General features: G+C 43.7%; 1 protein-coding gene across 8 annotated transcripts in view; it reads left to right on the top strand.

Annotated features, from left to right (window-relative positions):
* CCDC88A (coiled-coil domain containing 88A) overlaps positions 1 to 22440 on the top strand; it is a 265646-nt gene that overhangs the window by 167600 nt on the left and 75606 nt on the right. For 7 of the 8 annotated variants that reach the window (XM_073628603.1, XM_073628602.1, XM_073628601.1 and 4 more), the window contains exons 17-20: positions 6920 to 7061; positions 9639 to 9815; positions 12674 to 12835; positions 17734 to 18011. In XM_073628603.1, the coding sequence (XP_073484704.1) occupies positions 6920 to 7061; positions 9639 to 9815; positions 12674 to 12835; positions 17734 to 18011 (759 nt within the window). The remainder of the gene's footprint in view (positions 1 to 6919; positions 7062 to 9638; positions 9816 to 12673; positions 12836 to 17733; positions 18012 to 22440) is intronic. The other variant, XM_073628598.1, reaches the window with a different exon arrangement.

Raw genomic sequence — 22440 nt, 5'->3', positions numbered from 1 at the left:
ACTGCCCCAAGGACACATCTACAGGTTATCACTCATACTGGCCCCCCTAGCATGCCCACCATTCAGAAAGCAGAAGTTGGACAGAATACAGTCTTTGTTTAAAAAGAAAGGTGAAACAAAATGAAAGGGACGTGTTGTGAAAGCTTTGAACAGCGTTTTAAATCAAATACTGCCAAAGAAGTATGCAATGAACAGCTGTTGGCTGGTGGGTAATTATTTGATCCCTGTCAGAATTCAAACATTTTGTTATCTCAGTTATGGAAGGATCATTCGATAATTTAGCGAGACGAGCAATAATACAAGCTTGAACCTGGTAGACGTCAGACATAAAACAAACATCGCACAATACAACTGAATGGACATCGATCACAGGTCTATGGGCAGAATGCATTAATTCTGGAAAGTCCCTAGCTCTAATTCCAGAAAAGATTTAAGCGGGCAGGGTAGATTATTTTTTTTTGCCAGTGTTTGAGTTAAAAGAGTGGTTTGTTTGTACACACAGCACCCCATATTGACAGAAAACACGGAATTGTTGACATTTTTGCAGATTTATTGAAAAAGAAAAACTGAAATATCACATGGTCCTAAGTATTCAGACCCTTTGCTCAGTATTTAGTAGAAGCCCCCTTTTGATCTAATACAGCCATGAGTCTTTTTGGGAAAGATGCAACAAGTTTTTCACACCTGGATTTGGGGATCCTCTGCCATTCCTCCTTGCAGATCCTCTCCAGTTCTGTCATGTTGGATGGTAAACGGTGGACAGCCATTTTTAGGTCTCTCCAGAGATGCTCAATTGGGTTTAAGTCAGGGCTCTGGCTGGGCCATTCAAGAACAGTCACGGAGTTGTTGTGAAGCCACTCCTTCGTTATTTTAGCTGTGTGCTTAGGGTCATTGTCTTGTTGGAAGGTAAACCTTCGGCCCAGTCTGAGGTCCTGAGAACTCTGGAGAAGGTTTTCGTTCAGGATATCCCTGTACTTGGCCCCATTCATCTTTCCCTCGATTGCAACCAGTCGTCCTGTCCCTGCAGCTGAAAAACACCCCCACAGCATGATGCTGCCACCACCATGCTTCACTGTTGGGACTGTATTGGACAGGTAATCAGCAGTGCCTGGTTTTCTCCACACATACCACTTAGTATTAAGGCCAAAAAGCTCTATCTTGGTCTCATCAGACCAGAGAATCTTATTTCTCACCATCTTGGAGTCCTTCAGGTGTTTTTTAGCAAACTCCATGTGGGCTTTCATGTGTCTTGCACTGAGTAGAGGCTTCCGTCGGGCCACTCTGCCATAAAGCCCCGACTGGTGGAGGGCTGCAGTGATGGTTGACTTTCTACATCTTTCTCCCATCTCCCAACTGCATCTCTGGAGCTCAGCCACAGTGATCTTTGGGTTCTTCTTGGGTTCTTCTTTACCTTTGGGTTCTTTACCTTTACCTCTCTCACCAAGGCTCTTCTCCCCCGATAGCTCAGTTTGGCGGGACGGCCAGCTCTAGGAAGGGTTCTGGTCGTCCCAAACGTCTTACATTTAAGGATTATGGAGGCCACTGCTCTTAGGAACCTTAAGTGCAGCAGAATTTTTTTTGTAACCTTGGACAGATCTGTGCTATGCCACAATTCTGTCTCTGAGCTCTTCAGGCAGTTCCTTTGACCTCATGATTCTCATTTGCTCTGACATGCACTGTGAGCTGTAAGGTCTTATATAGACAGGTGTGTGGCTTTCCTAATCAAGTCCAATCGGTATAATCAAACACAGCTGGACTCAAATGACTCAAATGAAGGTGTAGAATCATCTCAAGGATGATCATAAGAAATGGACAGCACCTGAGTTAAATATATGAGTGTCACAGCAAAGGGTCTGAATACTTAGGACCATGTGATATTTCAGTTTTTTTCTTTTTTTAATAAAACTGCAAAAATGTCAACTGTCAATATGGGGTGCTGTGTGTACATTAATGAGGAAAAAAATTGATTTTAGCAAATGGCTGCAATATAACAAAGAGTGAAAAATTTAAGGTGGTCTGAATACTTTCCATCCCCACTGTAGAAGCATTTTCAGATCCTTCCAGGATTTTAGGATTTTTTTTGTTTTTTATTCTTTATTTTTATATTTTATTCCTATTTTATATCTTATTTTATTATACTTTATCATACTCTAAATCACAGTTAGAATAGGTTTTTGACAGGAATTGTTAAAATGTAAAATCTTCAAACTGTTCATCCATGCTTAACAATTACTATTATGTTAAGAGTACAAATTATTATCAGATGAACTGCACATACTGTATTTACCATTCTTCCAATATAATCGTTATTTGACAAATTCTGTATGATAACCTCTTTGTACAAATTATACAGAAAACAATAAAAATTCTGGAAAGAAAAAAAAAATTGGCAGTGTTCTTCTGAGATAAAGCTTGCTCTGGGGTTGTCTGCCCACTCTGTGCATAAATATGCACGCTCAGCTGACAGGATCTGCTTATGAATCTATTGTTCCTATGAACAGCTGTTCAGAAGTCCTCCTATCTTGCATCCATCGGGGATCTATGAAGTTGTTTTACTAAAGGCAAATAGGGGTTGATTTACTAAAACTGAAGAGTGCAGAATCTGGTGTAGCTCTGCATGGTAGCCATTCAGCTTCTAACTTCAGCTTGTTCAATTGAGCTTTGAAAATAAAACCTGGAAGCTGATTGGCTTCTATGCAGAGCTTCACCACATTTTGCACTTTCCAGTGTAGCTCACCCCACGTAGGAGCCGCTGGTGCCCTGCACAGCCAGGCACACTGAATTTCCACAGGCTCTCTTGAGTCAGGAAACAGTCCAGCACTTTCGTTTTTTGTATTTTATGGAGGAGATAAAACTTGGATAGGGATTAGGAAGATTATGGGATGCCCACTTGACTTCAAACGGCTATATACACTCCTCTTCCTCCAGCACTTCACTTGTTTGCAGAAACGCAGACTCCGCTGGGACACGTACAGTAGATCCTGCATAACACTCAGCCACATCAAAGCAAAAGCCCTTTACAGGCAGGGACCGCGGGTCCCTTTGGTGTGTAGAGAAAAAGTCCAGTGTCCAGCTACATCCTTGTGGCTACTGATTCCAGAACCACCTCTTCAGGCACTTCCAGCCTGCCTGGCTGCAACTGCGCCTCTCACTAGCCCACCTGGCTACTTCCCACAGTCCTCCTAGACTACCACTCTCATCAGCCACCCGACTGACCTCTCCTGGAGAACTCCTGGACGTGCTGGCTCTCTCCCACTGTCCTCACACTTGCTCCCGTGCATCCAGGCTCGCGGTCCCCCCCTCCAGACTAGAGGGCACCCTCAAGGGCCTCTGAAAGCCTCCTTAGCACTTCCTATTCATGTTTCATCCCGGCTGCCTGTTGCTGACATTACCCCAGAGTATTTAAGAGATGCCTGCCCCCTGCCAGCCCACCTGCTTGGGATTGGCTGGGGCCTTCATCAATACTCCAAGCAGCTCCTCCTGGACTCCACCTTCTGCTTCTGGAAGCTTCTCCAAGGTTCCCAGTACACACGAATAGAAAATCAAAACGAAAAATACCGCTTTTGAAGTGATCGTACGATAATCCAATCGTTGGTACACAGTTTTTGAGAGCCAATCATGACAGTTCATCCGAAATTATCTGAAGGAACAAACAAGAAAAATGTTCTCGTACGATATCAGAATGTACAATTTTCATTTAATCAGTACAGTTCTTGTCTGAAAAAAAATCAGAAGAGCAAGACTACGCATGCTCAGAAATAAAAGAATACATTATAATATAATACATAACATCACTTCCGAAGTTGTATTCTGTCATACGAGATTTTTTGTAAGTTGAGTAACCTCTTCATTTTCGATATGAGACTAGCATGCCAAAAAAAAAAAAAAAAGGACAATCATTGTAAAGGCAAAAGGTTTTTTATCTTAACCACTTACCGAACGGCTCCTGTACATATACGTCGGCAAGATGGATATCTCGGTAACAGCAGCAGCTGCTGCCACAACCGAGGTATCCATCTTTTTAGGAGCCAGTCGTGTTTACGATAATGGTGCGGCAGAGGCGATCGGGACCTGTCATGTCTGTGGTATGGAGACGAGTGAGGGGAAGATGGCCCCCACCCGTCTCCATAAAATAGGAGGGCGGAAGCGACGTCATAACGTCAGCCTTGCCCATACGTCTTTAAGGGCCATTTTTTTGTTGTCATTTTTTCAAATGACAAAACTTTTTTTTTTTTTTTTTTGCATTTAAGTCCAAATATGAGATCTGAGGACTTTTTGACCCCAGATCTCATATTTAAGAGGACCTGTCTTGCTTTTTTCTATTACAAGGGATGTTTACATTCCTTGTAATAGGAATAAAAGTGATCCAATTTTTTTTTTTTTTAAACTGTGAAAAAATAAAGTAAAATAAATAAGAAAGAAACATTTTTTTAAAAAGCGCCCGAGCTTGCGCGCAGAAGCAAACGCATACGAGAGTAGCGCCTGCATATGAAAACGGTGGTCAAACCACATATGTGAAGTATCGCCGCGACCGGTAGAGCAAGAGCAATAATTCTAGCCCTAGACCTCCTCTATAACTCAAAACATGCAACCTGTAGAATTTTTTAAACGTCGCCTATGAAGATTTTTAAGGGTAAAAGTTTGACGCCATTCCACGAGCGGGCGCAATTTTGAAGCGTGACATGTTGGGTATCAATTTACTTGGCGTAACATTATCTTTCACAATATAAAAAAAAAATTGGGCTAACTTTACTGTTGTCTTATTTTTTTTTTCAAAAAAGTGATTTTTTTTCCAAAAAAAGTGCGCTTGTAAGACCGCTGCGCAAATACGGTGCGAAAAAAAGTATTACAATGACCGCCATTTTATTTTCTAGGGTGTTAGAAAAAAAAATATATAATGTTTTGGGGTTCTAAGTAATTTTCTAGCAAAAAAACTGTTTTAAACTTGTAAACACCCAAATTTTAAAACGAGGCTAGTCCTTAAGCGGTTAATACATTCTATGGTCCCTACACCCAGGGGTGTTCCAGGAAATTTGCCAGCATTGAGGATGGCCAGAGGTCGACTTATTGGCATCCAGGTTTAACAACAAGCTACAGCAATTTGTGTCCCGAATAAGGGATCCTCTGGCAATCGGAGCAGATGCTCTGATAGTTCCATGGCGCCAGTACTCCCTGGTTTATGCTTTCCCTCCGATCCCTCTCCTCCCACATTTGTTGATTTGATTTTGATTTGATTTGGAAAGAGGGGGTTCCCAGAAGGCCCTGGTTCCCGGAGCCTGTGAGACTGACAATAGACGGGCCATGGACGCTTCCACGTCACCCTGATCTACTGTCTCAAAGTCCTATATTCCACCCCAATTTACAGTCTCTAAAATTTGATGGCGTAGCTATTGAAGCCAGGGTGCTGAAGGACCGTGGCATCTCGGGACCAGTAGTGTCTACACTAGTGAATGCTAGAAAAGCTGTCACTAGAAAAATTTATCATAAGGTCTAGAAGATTTATATTGCTTGGTGTGAAGCCAGAAAATGGCATTGGAAATACGTGATTGGGAGAATTCTCTCCTTTCTACGGTCAGCTGTGGAAATCAAATTGGCTTTGAGTACAATCAGAGATCAAGTTTCGGCCCTGTCAGTATTCTTCCAAAGGCCTTTACCCTCCCATTCACCTATGTGTCCTTGGGATTTGAACTTGGTGTTTTCTGTGTTACAGAAACAACCATTTGAACCTATCAAGGAAATTCAATTAGACTTGCTGTCCTGATGGCCATCACCTTGGCTAGAAGGGTGTCGGAGTTGGCGGCCCTTTCGTGCAGGGAACCATACTTGATCCTTTACCACGACAGGGTCATGTTTCGACCTGTTCCATCCTTTTTGCCAAAAGTGGTGTCGGCCTTTCATTTAAATCAGGACATCATTTTTTCTTATTTTTTCTCTCAGCCTTGCTCGGCGGAAGGGAGACAACTGCACTCGTTGGACCTTGTCCGGGCAGTCAACAATTATTTGTCTAGATCTGCGGAGATCCGAGGATCAGACTCCTTTTTTGTTTTACCAAAAGGACCCAAGAAGGGGCAGGCAGCTTTCAAGGCTTCCATTGCCAATTGAGTCAGTCAATTGATCATTCAGGCCTACGGTCTGAAACATAAAGCCCTTCCCTTTAGGGTGAGAGCTCATTCTACCAGGGGTGTAGGAAGCTGGGCTTTTCACCATCAGGTATCTGTGGCTCAGGTTTAAAGCTGCTACCTGGTCTTCAGTGCATATGTTCACAAAATTTTATCAAGTGGATGTTCGAGCAGCCAAGGATTCGGCTTTTGGCTGCAGTGTATACTGCAGGCTGCCGTATAAGCTCTGATGGCTATTGTTTGGCAGGGTGTTTAACTCCCCTCAAGGCTATTGCTCTGGGACCTCCCAGCAGGTAATGAATATTAGCCTGACTCTGTGTCCCTTGATGTATGAAAAAGAAAATAGGATTTCTTCGTCATACTTACCTGTAAAAATCTTTTCTTTGAGTACATCATGGGACACAGAGATCCCTCCCCTCTCTTTTGAGGATTCAGGGGATCACTTCCTGTCTGAAGACCTTTGGTCTACCAGTATCCATTCACCTGATGATGGAGTATAACCCAGTAGGTAATGAATATTAGCCTGACTGTGTCCCATGATGTACGCAAAGAAAAGGATTTTACAGGTAAGTATGATGAAAAAATCCTATTTTTTTTTTCTCCTACAGCGTTTTGGAGTGTCAAGCTACAAAACACTGAGGTGTGAATGGAGCCTTATGGTAGTTGGAAGGTCAGTAATTCTTTTACTACAGTAAGACTTTAAGTATTAGAGGTGAGCTGTCTTTTTTTTTTTTTTTTTTTTTTGTAATGGTTTTAGTCATTAGAAACAGATAATGATGACATTATTTTTCTCCTCACAGCAGATATAAGCTTTTGGAGTCCAGATTAGAATCCACGTTGAAGAAGTCTCTAGAAATAAAAGAGGAAAAAATTGCCTCGCTTGAAGCCCGATTAGAAGAATCAACTAATTTCAATCAACAGCTACGCCAAGAACTAAAAACTGTGAGTTATTTTTTTACTGCAGAGATTAGTTTCCCTGGCTGCTACTCTTCAGGAAGGCTCCACTGTGCTGCATGAATGGAGGTAGCTCCTGCTAAGATGATCTCCAACTTCACAAGTGTTGTATGTGAACCGTAATATGCCACCCAATTGGGACAGGAAGGACAGGGCAAGGTGAACACAGCTGCAAATACCCAACAGGGGTTCCCACCTACTTTACTAAAAAGGGTGTTTTATTGCTGTTTGTAAAAGAAGATGGTGACTAGATTTCATTAATAGCTCAGATAAAATTGTGTTTGCCACAGTAGTCCTTTAAAAAGACAGCCAACATATTTAGGGGATTCCAAGGAGCCCCCTTCCTCAAGGACTGAAAAGAAGGTCTAGGCAAAAAGTTTGGAGATCCTGATAAACCAGTAAAGGGAGAAGACCTTATGAAGCTTTCAAAACTATGAATCCAGGATATTATATAAACCCCTGCAATGCTGGCAGCACTCATACACCTATTTCCACAAGAAAACCTCTGGATATGATGCTGAGCATGTCAACTTCTTTGGTTGACCATGGCGAGGCCTGTTCTGAGTGGAACCTGTCCTGTTAAACCACTGTATAGTCTTGGCCACCGTGCTGCAGCTCATTTTCAGGGTCTTGGCAATCTTTTTATAGTCTAGGCCATCTTTATGTAGAGCAACAATTCTTTTTCTCAGATCCTCAGAGAGTTCTTTGCCATGAGGTACCATGTTGAACTTCCAATGACCAGTATAAGAGAGTGAGAGCGATAACACCAAATTTAACACACCTGCTCCCCATTCACACCTGAGACCTTGTAACACTAACGAGTCACATGACACTGGGGAGGTAAAATGGCTAATTGGGCCCAATTTGGACATTTTCACTTAGGGGTGTACTCCCTTTTGTTGCCAGCGGTTTAGACATTAATGGCTGTGTGTTGAGTTATATTGAGGGGACAGTAAATTTACACTGTTACACAAGCTGTACACTCACTACTTTACATTGTAGCAAAGTGTCATTTCTTCAGTGTTGTCAAATGAAAAGATATAATAAAATATTTTCAAAAATGTGAGGGGTGTACTCACTTTTGTGAGATACTATACGTGTGTAGCACTACCCCCCACAAGAGCTGCTGGTAACTGGCTCTCCTACTCCTGCACGGCCAAGCAATACGCATTCTTCACTTGCATCCAGACACAAGATGTCAGTCACTTGGCTTTGTTTTTATTTTTTATTATGGGTAACAACTTGGATGGGTGGAGGGATTTATCAGATGCCCAACTTTAATTAAAGAACCAAAAACCAGGGACAACGTCCTCCATATGTACAAGGTCTTAACTGTCCTACTTTCTGGACACTGACAGTCTCTTGTAGAAAAGAATGCAAAAGCCCCTTAAGCACTAGGAACTCTCAGCCCCTTAGAAAGTAGCACAACGTATTGTATGTTGCATACTGGAGTATCTCCAACTCCACCGTAGACATTGATCCCAGTTCTAATGACTGTAGGAATCTGGCTACTTCTTCACCAGCGCACCCTGCTGCTGCCAAAGATCTCCCGAGCAAGGGAAAAGAAAGAGTATATAAAGCGCTATATTCCAGAAAGGCTTGTTACATGTGACAGTCTTTTCCCTTGTAAGTCCCTGACTGTGCTGATGTACTTACACTGTCTTCCTTGCTCCCGCTGCTTCTTAGGTAAGATTCCTTTCAAACTGTACTGCTGTCAGGATCCTCCCAAGCCAGCCTAAAGCAGAACCCTCCCGGCAGGGGTTACCCTCTAGGGCCACCAACCGTCTCCTTGGCACTCCATCCTCCACCTGACTCCCCTGCCAACATGACTCATCCATATTTAAAGTGGTTCTAAAGCCACTCAAGCAATGTGCACGAGTGCAGCGGCTCTAGCCACTGTCTCTCTCCTCACTGGACGGATTAATAGCAGTGGGAGCCATAGGCTCACGCTGCGGTCAATCAAATCCTGTGACACGAGAATGGGGACGGGGCCGAGTCCCGCTGTCAGTGTCAATGGATTCAGGAGCAAGCCCATACGGGTGCCCCCAGGGAAAGCAGCTTTCTGTGGGGGCACCTGATAAAGAGGAGGGGCCTGGAGCGCCGGCAGGGGACCCCAGAAGAAGAGGATCAGGGCTGCTCTGTACAAAACGTTTGCACAGAGCAGGTAAGTATAGGCATGTTTGTTATTTTTATTTAAAATAAAATCGAAGGTTTACAAACACTTTAAGGGCTGGCTCAGCCACCATGCCAGGCCCACTGCTTGGAGATTGGCAAAGCTCCCCTAAGTATGCAGATCAATCCTCCTGGCCCCCCCGCCCTCCAGCTTCTAGAAATTTCTCCAAACTTCCAGAACCAGGGGGAGGCATCAGAGACCTGCCTGTATGAGTCATCCAGCCTGACCTGCAGTAAACCCATGACCCAACCACGTCTTGATTCAAGACGCATTTTACCACGAGCCAATACATTTTCCTACACTAATCTAGTAGCACACTATAGGGTGCTACATGTGTTTATAATATCTATTACATTTTTATATTACTATTATTATCATCTAATTTTGCATAGGTGAAGAAGAATTATGAAGCTCTTAAGCAGCGACAAGAGGAGGAGAAATTGACGCAGAGCTACCCTCCTAAGCCTGGAGAGGACAGTGTTCCCATCACTAAATGGGAGCGGGAGAGCCAGGAGACCACGAGGGAGTTGCTGAAAATTAAAGATCGCTTGATAGAAGTGGAGAGAAATGTAAGCCAGCTATTGGATGAATTAAATTAACCTATACTGAGAGATATCTAGCATTGTGTGTGGTGATCAGAAGTGGAAGCTTACAAGTTTTGACAATAGTTTCACTTCATAAATGACACGTAATACACTAAAACCTTCATTACTGGGAAAAGGTCAGCATCTCCCAACATTATCTTCCTCACTTAAGCCTCTTTCACAAAAGCACTAAGGTCTGTATACCGTGAACAGGCCATTTATTGCAACCTGTCTAGACTACAGTTGCTGCGTGCAGGAAGGCCATTGAAGTCTATTAGGACACAGTGGCTGCACAGGCACAGCTGCTTATGAGCTACCCCCCCTGAACGCAAACTGCCATGTTCATGCAGCTGCTGTGCCCTGTGAGATTTCAATGGACTTGCTTGTATGCAGCAATTGAGTCTAGACATGCTGAAAAAAAATAACCCGTTCACAGTATACGAGGTCATATGTAAGAAGGGGTAGGCTGATGGTCTGTTACGTCCTACATGTTTCCCTGTCGTCTTGGGTGCCAAGCGAGGGTCATGAGAGGTTTCCCCTCCGGGTGGTTTCTTGGACTACACAAGGCATTAAATAGTGCCACTAACCCTGGTGCAGGATAATACTTCACCCGAAGGCATGCTCACCAAAGCCTATGGACCAGGCAGGAGCCACGGTTATGTGAAAGTCAAACATTAAGGCAGTCTCCTAAATCTGTGATAAGCCACATGTGTGCAGTACCTAAGATAAGGAGTTCCTCCTTAGACCTTGGGTCCCGCCGAGCACATAGCGTAGACCTCAGGCGTGCTCTCACTTAACTCTTTTCCTTTTATACCAAGTGACCAGGCATACTTAACACTAGTCCACTCCCGGTGACTGACCGCTAGGGAGGGCATCCAAGCCACCAAAACCCCTCAGACCCACACATACACTATCGGAGAGCCTGTCACCTATTGTGTACCATGCCAATGACTGGTTGCTGGTTCTCATAGTAATTCTTGAACCTTTACTGTAGTGGTGTTGCAAATATCCCACATTATGGTTTTATACCCAAATTCTTTAGTAGTGTGCCTAGACCTCACATGCACCCCTTTGGAACGACTTCAGACAAGGCTCAGGGCAGATGAATCAATGTTTACTGTAAACTTTGCAACAAGTATAACATGTAATAACATTCCGTTCTTAACAGAACCTAACTGTGGCTGCCCCAGGTTAAAGTCTCTTAAGTCCAAACTTGGCGGTGCTCCAACAAGGACAAACCTGTTATTACATCAAAGTTTTGGTTGATAAAGTGTGCCTATATTTAAAGAGTTACTACATTTGGCTATACAGGGGTTTTGTTTTGGACAATTCCTACAGAACTGGGTAAAATTCAATCCCTGTCTGGCCTTGCTCGGCACCACCTGGTTTGATAGAAGTTGAATTTTCAATCAACTTTTGTTGAGGGAATTGAGTAGAAAATTCCTGGCTGGACAGCTCCTGCATCCAATCAGATTTGAATTATCTTGGATATTTTGACAGCCAGCTTTCATAAAACATTAGCCAGTACTGCCACTATGACATGCTGTTTACTATGGATAGTAAACAGCATGTTGCAGAGTTCTCCCAGTGATTCGGCATTCTAGGTGGGTCATAGGTCCAGACAAGTCTTTAATGTAGATTCCCCATGTGTTCCCAGAGCCCCCTTGGGATCCGGACCTCTTCTCTTTTATAGAACACGGGAGGGAGGCTGGACCCCAGCAAAATCCTGCAAAATTACTGGGAAAGGCGGCAAGAACATTGACCCCTCCCCCCCCCCGACCTGGGCAGCCGGATGCTAACGACACATACATTAGGTTACCTACCTACACGTATGGAACTTAAGCTGGTCACACTCACAAAGATATCTCCCATTCAGCCCTGCGGGCTGAACAAGGGAAATCAATTGACTCCACTATCCATGCTAAACAGCATGTCATAGTTGCAGTACTGACTAATGTTTTATGACAGCTGGCTGTCAAAATATCCAAAATAATCCAGATTTGATCGGATGCAGGCGCTGCCAAGAATTTTTCTACCAGTTCCTTCAACAAAAGTTTGTTTTTTGTTTTTCTTTTCACAAGAAATCCTTCAACAAAAGTTGATTGAAAATTCAACTTCTGTCAAGCCAGGCAGGAATTGAATTTCACCCAGTTCTGTAAGAATCGTCCGAAATTCAACCCCTGTATGGTCAACTGTAGTAACTTTTTCACAATAGGCACACGTTATCAACCAAAAGTTTGATGTAATAACAGGTTTGTCTTTGTTCTCCATAGAGCTACTTGCAAAATGAGTGCAATTGTTCACAGTCAACCACAAAGGACATCTTTTTTTTTTTAGATTGAAAACGGGAAGGAAAATTAATTTTGTTTTTTTCTTTCAGAATAAAAATAGGATAAAAACGTAACTTGCTTACAACTGGCCCTACTCTATGGTGTGCCAGTTCTTTACGTTCTATTAAAGCGTTTGTTACCCCAACACTTCATATTCCTGATATGCGCAGTGTACTCTCTTCCAATGGTCAGGCTTGTCCTGACACCCCCCCCCCCCCACTGCACAGCCATTCACTGGCAAGCTCAGTGTGCTGTTGCTTCTCCTCCCCCCAGCTCTAATGCAGCAGACAACAGGGGGAATGTGATCATTTATTTGAAAAAAAGGTATTTATAATGTTTTTTTATATCTATACAAAAATGTTTTGCGTTTCATTTCTATTTTAAACTAAATGGTTTGTTTTACGAGGTGATCGTTCACAATCACTTTAATGAAGCACAGGTATACATGGTAGTATATTGTGAGCGCACATCTTATCTGATCATTGACATGGCCTCATTTCTGTTTTTCTTCAGAATGCTACTCTGCAGGCAGAAAAGCAAGCACTGAAAACTCAACTGAAACAACTGGAAACTCAGAATGACAATTTACAAGCACAAATTCTGACTCTTCAGAAACAAACCATTTCACTGCAGGAGCAAAACACAACTCTACAGACACAGAACGCCAAACTGCAGGTAACTCAAAATTAAAGAAATCCTAAGAAATCTTATTACCTGGAAGTATAGCTTTGAAATATTCTTTGTTTTAATTTGAATTCCAAATCAAAATCTCAGTGGCTTAGTGGGATCCACATTAGACATGTGCACTGCCACTGCCAAAAAATGTGTTCATTTTCGTTTCATTCGTTTATTATTTTTTCTTTTTTCGGGTCATTCGTTATGATCGCCATTTGTACATTCGCAAATTCGTACATTCGTAAATTCGTTCATTTGGAAATTAGAAAATTTGGAAGTTTGTAAATTCGAAATTTGAAAATCCAAAAACCCGAAAATTCGAAAATCTGAAATAGTAACTATTAAATTATAGGTATTGTGATTTCCTTTCAAATTTGGCTGTTGGTGAACGTAACAAATACGAATTTGTCCGAAGTTATGAATTATCCGAAATAACGAATGCTGCATCTAAACAAATGGAACAGAACAAATTAATAATAAATAATAATAATAAAAAGTTTTTATTATTATTGTTATTTATTGTTATAAATTCATTACATTCCATCCGTTTGGATACGGCATTCGTTATTTCGGATAATTCGTAACTTCGGATAAATTTGTATGTGTTACATTCACTAACAGCCAAATTTGAAAGGAAATTACAATACCTATAATTTAATAGTTAGCAATAGTTAAGTTATTATTAGTTAATTATTATTTAATTTTTCCAAATTTCCGAATTCACTAATTTACTAATAAACAAATTAACTAATTTACGAATTAACTAATTTACGAATGCACGAATTTACGAATGCACGAATTTACGAATGCACGAATTTACGAATGTAAGCATTTACGAATGCACGAATTTACGAACGTTCGAATGTACAGATTCACAAATTTTAGAATATTCTAATTTACGAATATTCGAAAAAGTTCGTTGAACGGGTTTTCGTTAATTCGGCTATTTCTGTATTAACGAATTTGTTGAAATTCGTTGAAAAACTAATTTGGAACGAAACAAATTGCACATGTCTAGTCCACATTTCGAATTCCAGGCAGGACACTATCTGCATTTTCTCCCTGAACCTGTGTGGGTTTCCTCAGGGTATTTTGGTTTCCTCCCACACTCCAAAGATGTGCTGGTTGGCTCCTGTCTGCATTGGCCTTGGTATGTGTATGTCCTATGGGCATGGACTGATATGAATGTACTGTAGTGTAATGGTATCAGCCAAATGATCAGACCAGTGGTAATATGCAATTTCTACTTTTACTAAACAATGAAAGTCAACATAACATTGCATAGGGGAAACAGGGACAAAAGAAATGGGAACAATTCCACAAATAGCCCTTCTGAAAGAGAAAAGAAGATAATGTCTCACATGTCCACCTTATGAAGGAAAGTTCTGGAAAGCTAATGGCTGGCACAGGCTTCACACTGGCACTGCTGTTGTCTTCGGTCAGGAGGTTCTAGTGGATGAAGATAGGACCACCCCACTGCATGGACAGCCTCTTCACATGGAGTCCTCAAGAGCTCAGGGATTCTGGGAACCCAGAGAATGGTGGGAGTTTGAATTAAAGGGACTTGCACCTGACTGTGGATAAAGGGGCACTCCGCCACAGTACACTATACAGCGGGAAAAATAAGTATTGAATGAATGTCACCATTTTCCTAGGTAAATATATTTCTAAAGGTGCTTTTGACATACAATGTTCACCACATGTCGGTAACAACCCATGCAATCTATACATACAAAGACACCAGTGGGGGCTGGTGGTATACAAGCCCCGCACTTACCCCATCTAGGTCACGGGCAGCGCTTCCTCCGGATGGCGAGCGGCGGCTTCCCCTGCGTCTCCTCCTCCTCAGCATCACGGCGGCTTCTGCCATGCATCTCCTCCCTCCTCCTCCAAGGCGGTCAATAGGATCACTTCTCCTCTCGGGCAATCAGGTGACAGGTCTCAGGACCCGTTTCCTGATTGGCCAGGAGGAGAATCGGGAAGACAATAGCGAATATTAACTTGCTATTGTTACACAACTGGGTGGGCTGAGGGCGCAGTGCTCTGTGCCCCAAGCCCACCCTGTTTTGAAGCCAATTAGAGCCTCAGGCTCTAATCATGTGCTTCTAAATAAAAAAAAAAGGAAAAAAAACCCCATTGGAATCCATGCGTCCGGCGTCCTGCATGTAGATTAGGGGACGGTCCGCCACTGAAAGAAACCAAAACAAATAGGTTCAGAAATTGTTATGTGTAATAAAATGGAATGACGCAGGGAAAAAGTATTATACACGTGAAGAAAGGGAGGTGCGAACAGGCATGGAAAGCCAAGACAGCAGCTGAAATCTGTATCAGTAATTAGAAAGCAATCCTGCTCATTGTAAGTGCAGATTAATATCGGCTGGTTCAGTCTCAACTATAAAAAGGTGCCACACAAGAAACATCTCATAATGGGTAAAAGCGAAGAGCTCTCTCAAGACCTTTGCAACCTTATTGTTGGCAGTTACTGTATTTCTGCCCAGACAGTCTCCATTAAATGTGGTGGTGAGTTTTGTTGCCTTTTTTAAAATAATACAGACCCATTGTTGGTTACGATTAGTGCATTTAGGAAAAGATCACATATGTCTGGCATGCTTCCACCTAGACTAGTAGAGTTAATGGAAACCAGTCTGGCTTTGGTTTTTACTAGACCGAATTTTGAGCACATTTGTAGTTTTCTGTGGCAGTTTTATTCTACTGGAAGCTGATCTATTAATGTATATTGCTATTGTCTGAGCACTAGATGGTAATATTGCTTTGGCAGTTGGCACAGGAGGACAAAGGCCTATAGGAGGAGCACAGCTTAGGAGCAATTGTTAAGAATCCACTGCAGATTATTTTGGATCCTCTGAAAAGGACAGAAACTTTAAACTTAAAGAGGAACTGCAGTCTGCTCACATAATTTGTAATAAAAACATCTTTGCCATTCTGAAGCTTCCCTCCAACCACTTTGCATATTATTTTATAGATACTGTGATTCTGTACTTGCCAAATATGCTGCAGAATTCTCCCTCCACTGAGTCTGGCTGCAGCCATTTTAACTGAGGGCAGCTGAAGCTGCTGCCTGTTCACTTCCTGGATTTACACAGAGGCACACCTCCAGCTCTGAAGCTATCATTGGCCTGCTTATGACTCATCCCCCCTCCCTTCCTGGCAAACTCTCAGGAGAATGAGAGAGAGAGCTGTGCATGATGTCATAAGCCTAGGCTAATGACCAGACAAGAAACAGGAAGTGAGCTATATAAGGTATTTACTGGCAGAAAAAAAAAATGTTTTACTATCCAAAGTTAAAAACAACAACAAGGGCAGAAGATTTAATTGATGGAAAGCTGAAAAAATGACTGAAGGTCCACTTTAAAGCGTTTGTTACCCCAAGATTTCATATTCCTGATATGTGTCTGCTGTACCATGTACTTGTATGAGAAAGTCTCCTGTTCTCTTTGTATTGCTTCCTTTGTGTGAAATCCCTGGTGTTCCTGACAGTCCCTCTGCTTTCCTATTAAAAACTTATCACACTAAGCAGGAGAACACAGTGTGGTCAGTTATCTAGCTGTGCTGGGAACTCGGTGTACTCTCCTCCAATGATCAGACTTGTCCTGACACGCCTCCACTGCACAGCCATTCACTGGGAAGCTCAGTGTACTGCTGCTGCTTTTCCTCCCCCCAGCTCTTATGCAGCTGAGAACAAGGGGAAGGTGATCACTTATAAAAAAAGGCATTCGTAAGGCTTTTTTATATCTATACAAACATGTTTTGCCTTTCATTTCTAGTTTAAACTGAATGGATTGTTTTACAAGGTGAGGGTTTACAATCATTTTAATCACGTATGTAAAACGTATATGTAAATATGTTTACATGGTAAAGGACAAAGTTGTGGGATTGGTTCCATAGATGTTGCTGACCATTGATGGCATGTCTTGGTACCAGTAAAGAGAGAGCTGCAGAAGATGCATTGGGGAATCATGAGAATGGACAAGGTACACATTTAAATAGGAGGTCATCTAGAGCCCAGGGCGAACATGCCAAATTGTGACACCCCCCCCCCCCCCCTTCAAGATGTATGGGCATTAGGTGTCAGAAAAAATCACCTCCCGCTCAAAAAGTCTAGCACTAATCTGCATGCTAACCCCCTAAGCATGAATTCTTCCCCCTTCCCAGTACAAATCCACCCCCCTGCTGAACCCCCCCCCCCAAATCCCCCTCCTAACACAAATCCTCCACCTTTCAATTTCCCCCCCAAGCCCAAATTCTCCCCCCACACACTCCAAATCCCCACATCCAACACAAATACTCCTCCAATCACCCAAGCCTGCAAACCCCCCCCCCCAATTTCCCCTCCTAGCACAAATACCCCCAAATCCCTCAATCCTCCCTACTAGCACATATCCCCCCCAAAAAAAAGTTTCCCCTCTACCATTTTATTTTTATAGCACAACCCCACCCCCCAGCATAAATCCCTTTTCCCTCAACACAAATCCCCCCCCCCCAAATCATCACTCCTAGCACCTCCCTAAATGTGCCCTCCTAGAAAAATTCTTACCCTCTGCTGCCCCCCCCCCCCCAAATTCCACTTCTCAAGACAAGTGCCCCCCCCCACATGATACCACAGTGCCCAGGGCAGCCTCCCCTCCTGCCCCACCCCTTGTTGGGGGGTTTAGTATTCAGTAGGTGCCTAGTGGGTTCCCCACAAAGGACAGGTGGTACTTTGGTAGATGGCCATGCACTTCAAAGAGGACTTTTGCCATCTCCATGACTGATACCCTCCACTGGTACAGGGAATACTGTGGAATTTTCTGTGTACTTTTTTGAAACACTTCTAAAAAATGTTGGTGCTACCCACTGATGGTAACAAAATCATTTCTGTTTTCAAATTTTATCTGTAGGTCGAAAACTCTACTCTCAATTCTCAGAGCACTTCATTAATGAACCAAAATTCACAGCTCCTCCTTCAGCAGTCTAGCTTAGAAAACGAGAACGAGTCTTTGGTAAAAGAAAGAGAAGAGCTGAAATCGGTGTATGATCTACTGGTAAAAGACCACGAAAAGCTGGCTCAGGTTCACGAGCGCCAAGCAGCAGAGTACGAGTCGCTGATCTCTAAACACGGAAACTTGAAGTCTGCACATAAAAATCTGGAGGTGGAACATAAGGATCTCGTAGACCGGTATGACTTTGCACTGATTTAGATGATGGATGAAATGCTGAGTTTTTGTGGTATTAAAAATGAATGGAAATCCAGCATTCGATTGGGACCCCTCTGTGCAAGGTGCATAAGTCAGGGTGCTGCAAATGCAGATTTTATGTGCAGTGCCTCCTGGTGGCGAAACCTAATTTTGCTGAGAGCTCCGTCAAATACATTGCCATTCTGTGGGCGCCAACACCAATCTGAGCACTTGAACTTCAGCCAGCTCATCTGCATCAGCTACAATAGACCTGAATTCTGCTATTGCATGTGAGGGGATTCTGAAAGAAGAAAACTCCTACTAAGTGTAGCTCCATAGATGGCTCTGTAGCACTTGGGAATGTCAAATTAAACAAGGAATTCCATTTTGATGCCAGGATCCACTTTTATGATTTAATGCTGTAGCTCTTCCATAACTATTTCTCACATCAGCCTTCGATTGCCTCATACTCTATAGCTGTTTTTGTTTTGGACGCTCAAAGGTTAAGTAACTATAGTCAAGGTGTTGGTGAATGACAGTACCTTGAAAAAGTATTCACACCCCTTGGAATTTTCCACATTTTGTCAGGTTACAACCAAAAATGTAAATGTATTTTATTGGGATTTTATGTAATAGACCAACACAAAGTGGAACATAATTGTGAAGTGGAAGGAAAATGATAAATGGTTTTCAACATTTTTTACAAATATGTGAAGTGTGGCGTGCAATTGTATTCAGCCCCCCCTCAGTCAATACTTTGTAGAATCACCTTTCGCTGCAAGTCTTTTTGGGGATGTCTCTACCAACTTTGGACATCTAGAGTGAAATTTTTGTCCATTCTTTGCAAAATAGCTCAAGCTCTGTCAGATTGGATGGAGAGCGTCCGTGAACAGCAAGTCTTGCCATAGATTCTTAATTGGATTTAGGGCTGGACTTTGACTGGGCCATTCTAACACATGGAAATGCTTTGATCGAAACCATTCCATTGTAGCTCTGGATGTATGTTTTGGGCCGTTGTCCTGCTGGAAGGTGAACCTCCACCCCAGTCTCAAGTCTTTTGCAGACTCTTAACAGGTTTTCATCTAAGGTTGCCTGTATTTAGCTCCATCCATCTTCCCATCAACTCTGACCAGCTTCCCTGTCCCTCCTGAAGATAAGCATCCCCACAACATGATGCTGCCACCACCATGTTTCACGGTAGGGATGGTGTGTTCAGGGTGATGTGCAGTATTAGTTTTCCGCCACACATAGCATTTTGCTTTTAAGGCCAAAAAGTTACATTTTTGGCTCATCTGATCAGAGCACCTTCTTCCACATGTTTGCTGTGTCCTCCACATGGCTTCTCGCAAACTGCAGACGGACTTCCTAAAGTGGTTGTAAACCCATATGAAAAAAAATAAAACCTGCAAGACAAAGGCATGATGAGCTAGTATGCATCGCACTTAACTTAGATTGAAGCTAGTGCAGTGGTCCCCATACACTGATGTCACCAGCGACATGTCTCCCAGAGTTATTTCCGGGTTTGCAGGCTCCAGCGCTGTGATTGGCCGGAGCCGCGATGAGCCGCTGGGCATGGCAGAAGCCCTTTAGAAACTGCACGATTGAGCCATTTCTTCAGTGCGCATGCGCTGATGATGTCGGCGCAAAGGTATATGGTAAATATCTTCTAAACCGTGCAGGTTTAGGAGATATTTACAGTACCTACAGGTAAGCCTTATTATAGGCTTACCTGTAGGTGTAAGTGGTGTAACAGGGTTTGCAACCACTTTAAGCCTTTCTTTAAACAATGACTTTCTTCTTGCCACTCTTCTTTAAAGGGCAGATTTGTGGAGAACACGACTAATAGTTGTCCTGTGGACAGATTCTCCCATCTGAGCTGTGGATCTCTGCAGCTCCTCCAGAGTTACCATGGACCTCTTGGCTGCTTCTCTGATGAATGCTCTCCTTGCCCGGCTGGTCAGTTTAGGTAGACGGCCATGTCTTGGTAGGTTTGCAGTTGTGCCATACTCTTTCCATTTTCGGATGATGGATTGAACAGAGCTCCGTGAGATGTTCAAAGCTTGGGATATTTTTTTATAACCTAACCCTGCTTTATACTTCTCCACAACTTTATCCCTGACCTGTCTAGTGTGTTCCTTGGCCTTTATGATGCTGTTTGTTCACAAAGGTTCTCTAACAAACCTCTGAGGGCTTCACAGAACAGCTGTATTTATACTGATATTAAATTACACACAGGTGGACTCTATTTACTATTTAGGTAACTTCTGAAAGAAATTGGTTTCACTAGATTTTAGTTCAGGGTATCAGATTAAAGGGGGCTGAATACAAATGCAAACCATTTATCATTTTCCTTCCACTCTTCAATTATGTGCCACTTTGTGTTGGTCCATCACATAAAATCCCAATAAAATACATTTACAATTTTTGGTTGTAACATGACAAAATTTGGCAAATTTCAAGGCACTATATAAGTAAAGGATCATTTACACTTGCTTCGGCTTCAACAAGGCTTTGGACAGGCTTTGTTAAAGCTCTCTGAACACCAGTCAAAGCTCCTGTCACTACATAAAATGTTTAGCTTACAGTCCTGTTTACACCTGCTTTTGCTTTGCTTCAAATATTATAACCCATGTAGCTTCAGTGGTACTTTTAAGCGTCTTCAAAGCCTTCATAGATGTCTATGGTAAAGCTTGCATGAAGCCCCACTGAAGCCTCATCGAAGTCCCATGAGGCTTCAGTGAAGCTCCACCAAAGCCCCACCGAAGCCTCATCGAAGCAGCAAGCAAAAGCATGTGTAAACAGGACTGTAAGCTAACCATTTTATTTATTAACAGTAGCTTTGGCTGGCATTCAGAGAGCTTTAACAAAGCCTGTCCGAAGCCATATTTTGAAGCAAGTGTAAACTAGCCCTAAGGGGAGTGTGGCACAAAAATAAATCAATGGCTGTATTAAATGTGCACCATTACTTCTGACTATTGCTGAGAATGTGGCTACATCTCCAAGAGGACAACCCTTGTTAAAATGATTCTAAAGATATAATTATTTTTTTTACAAATAATAAACATCTTATACTTGCCTGCTCTGTGCAGTGGTTTTGCACAGCCCCAAACCTTCTCGTCTTGGGTTCCCTCACCCGAGCTCTCGGCTCCTGCTCTCTTCCAAGTTCCCCAATAGCAAACTTGCTATGGGGGCACACGTGTGGGCTCGATCCCGAGCCCGGCTTTGTGCGTCTATTGATTAAGCAGGCAACTGGCCACGTTTTTCAATGCTGCCTCTATAGGTCCGGCCGCAGAGGGATACAGTTGCACTCTTCCTGCTCTCCCGTGCCTCTTACGCTTTCATAGGATAGGAGGAGCAGCAACAGGCCGGGCGGCAGCTAAAAGTAAGCTGACAAATAAAAAAATATATACTGCATAAATGGCAACTGTCCTGATTTGACATGGGCAGTCACACATTTTAAACAGGTTGTGTCCTAGAAATCAAGGCGGGTCACATACACCATGGAGCAGGCAGGAGCATCCAGGATCCTGCAGGGGGAGGAGAAGACTGCCCGGTGGACACCGAGGACACCCCAGACCTGAACAGCTTCAGCTGTTGTTGAGGAAGAGACCACTAAAGAAAGAGTCTGGAAGTCCACTCAGTCCGGACCCACCCCCTCCCCCTTCAGAGCCTGGCCGGCACCTGTCACGCTGCCCAGGTACCCCTCTCTTATCACACTGCCTCCCTCCTGTCACTATGCTCAGATACCCCCCCCCCTTCCTGTCACACTGCTCAGATACCCTCCCCCCCTCTCCTTTCACACTGCTCAGATACCCCTCTCCTGTCACACTGCCCAGATTCCCCCCTCCTGACACACTGCCCAGATACCCCTCTCGTCATATTGCCCAGGTAAACCTCTCCTGTCCCACGGCCCAGGTACCCCCCTCCTGTCCCACGGCCCAGGTACCCCCCTCCTGTCCCACGGCCCAGGTACCCCCCTCCTGTCCCACGGCCCAGGTACCCCCCTCCTGTCCCACGGCCCAGGTACCCCCCTCCTGTCCCACGGCCCAGGTACCCCCCTCCTGTCCCACGGCCCAGGTACCCCCCTCCTGTCCCACGGCCCAGGTACCCCCCTCCTGTCCCACTGACCAGGTACCCTCCTCCTGTCCCACTGCCCAGATACCCCTCTCGTCACATTGCCCAGGTACACCTCTCTTGTCACACTGCCTAGGTACCCCTCTCTTGTCACACTGCCCAGGTACCCCCCTCCTGTCACACTGCCCAGGTACCCCCCTCCTGTCCCACGGCCCAGGTACCCCCCTCCTGTCCCACGGCCCAGGTACCCCCCTCCTGTCCCACGGCCCAGGTACCCCCCTCCTGTCCCACGGCCCAGGTACCCTCCTCCTGTCCCACTGACCAGGTACCCTCCTCCTGTCCCACTGCCCAGATACC

Source organism: Aquarana catesbeiana, linkage group LG04 (assembly GCF_042186555.1).
Source record: "Aquarana catesbeiana isolate 2022-GZ linkage group LG04, ASM4218655v1, whole genome shotgun sequence".
In the NCBI taxonomy this organism is placed as follows: Eukaryota; Metazoa; Chordata; class Amphibia; order Anura; family Ranidae; genus Aquarana; species Aquarana catesbeiana.
This window is presented reverse-complemented; position numbering and strand designations above follow the sequence as displayed.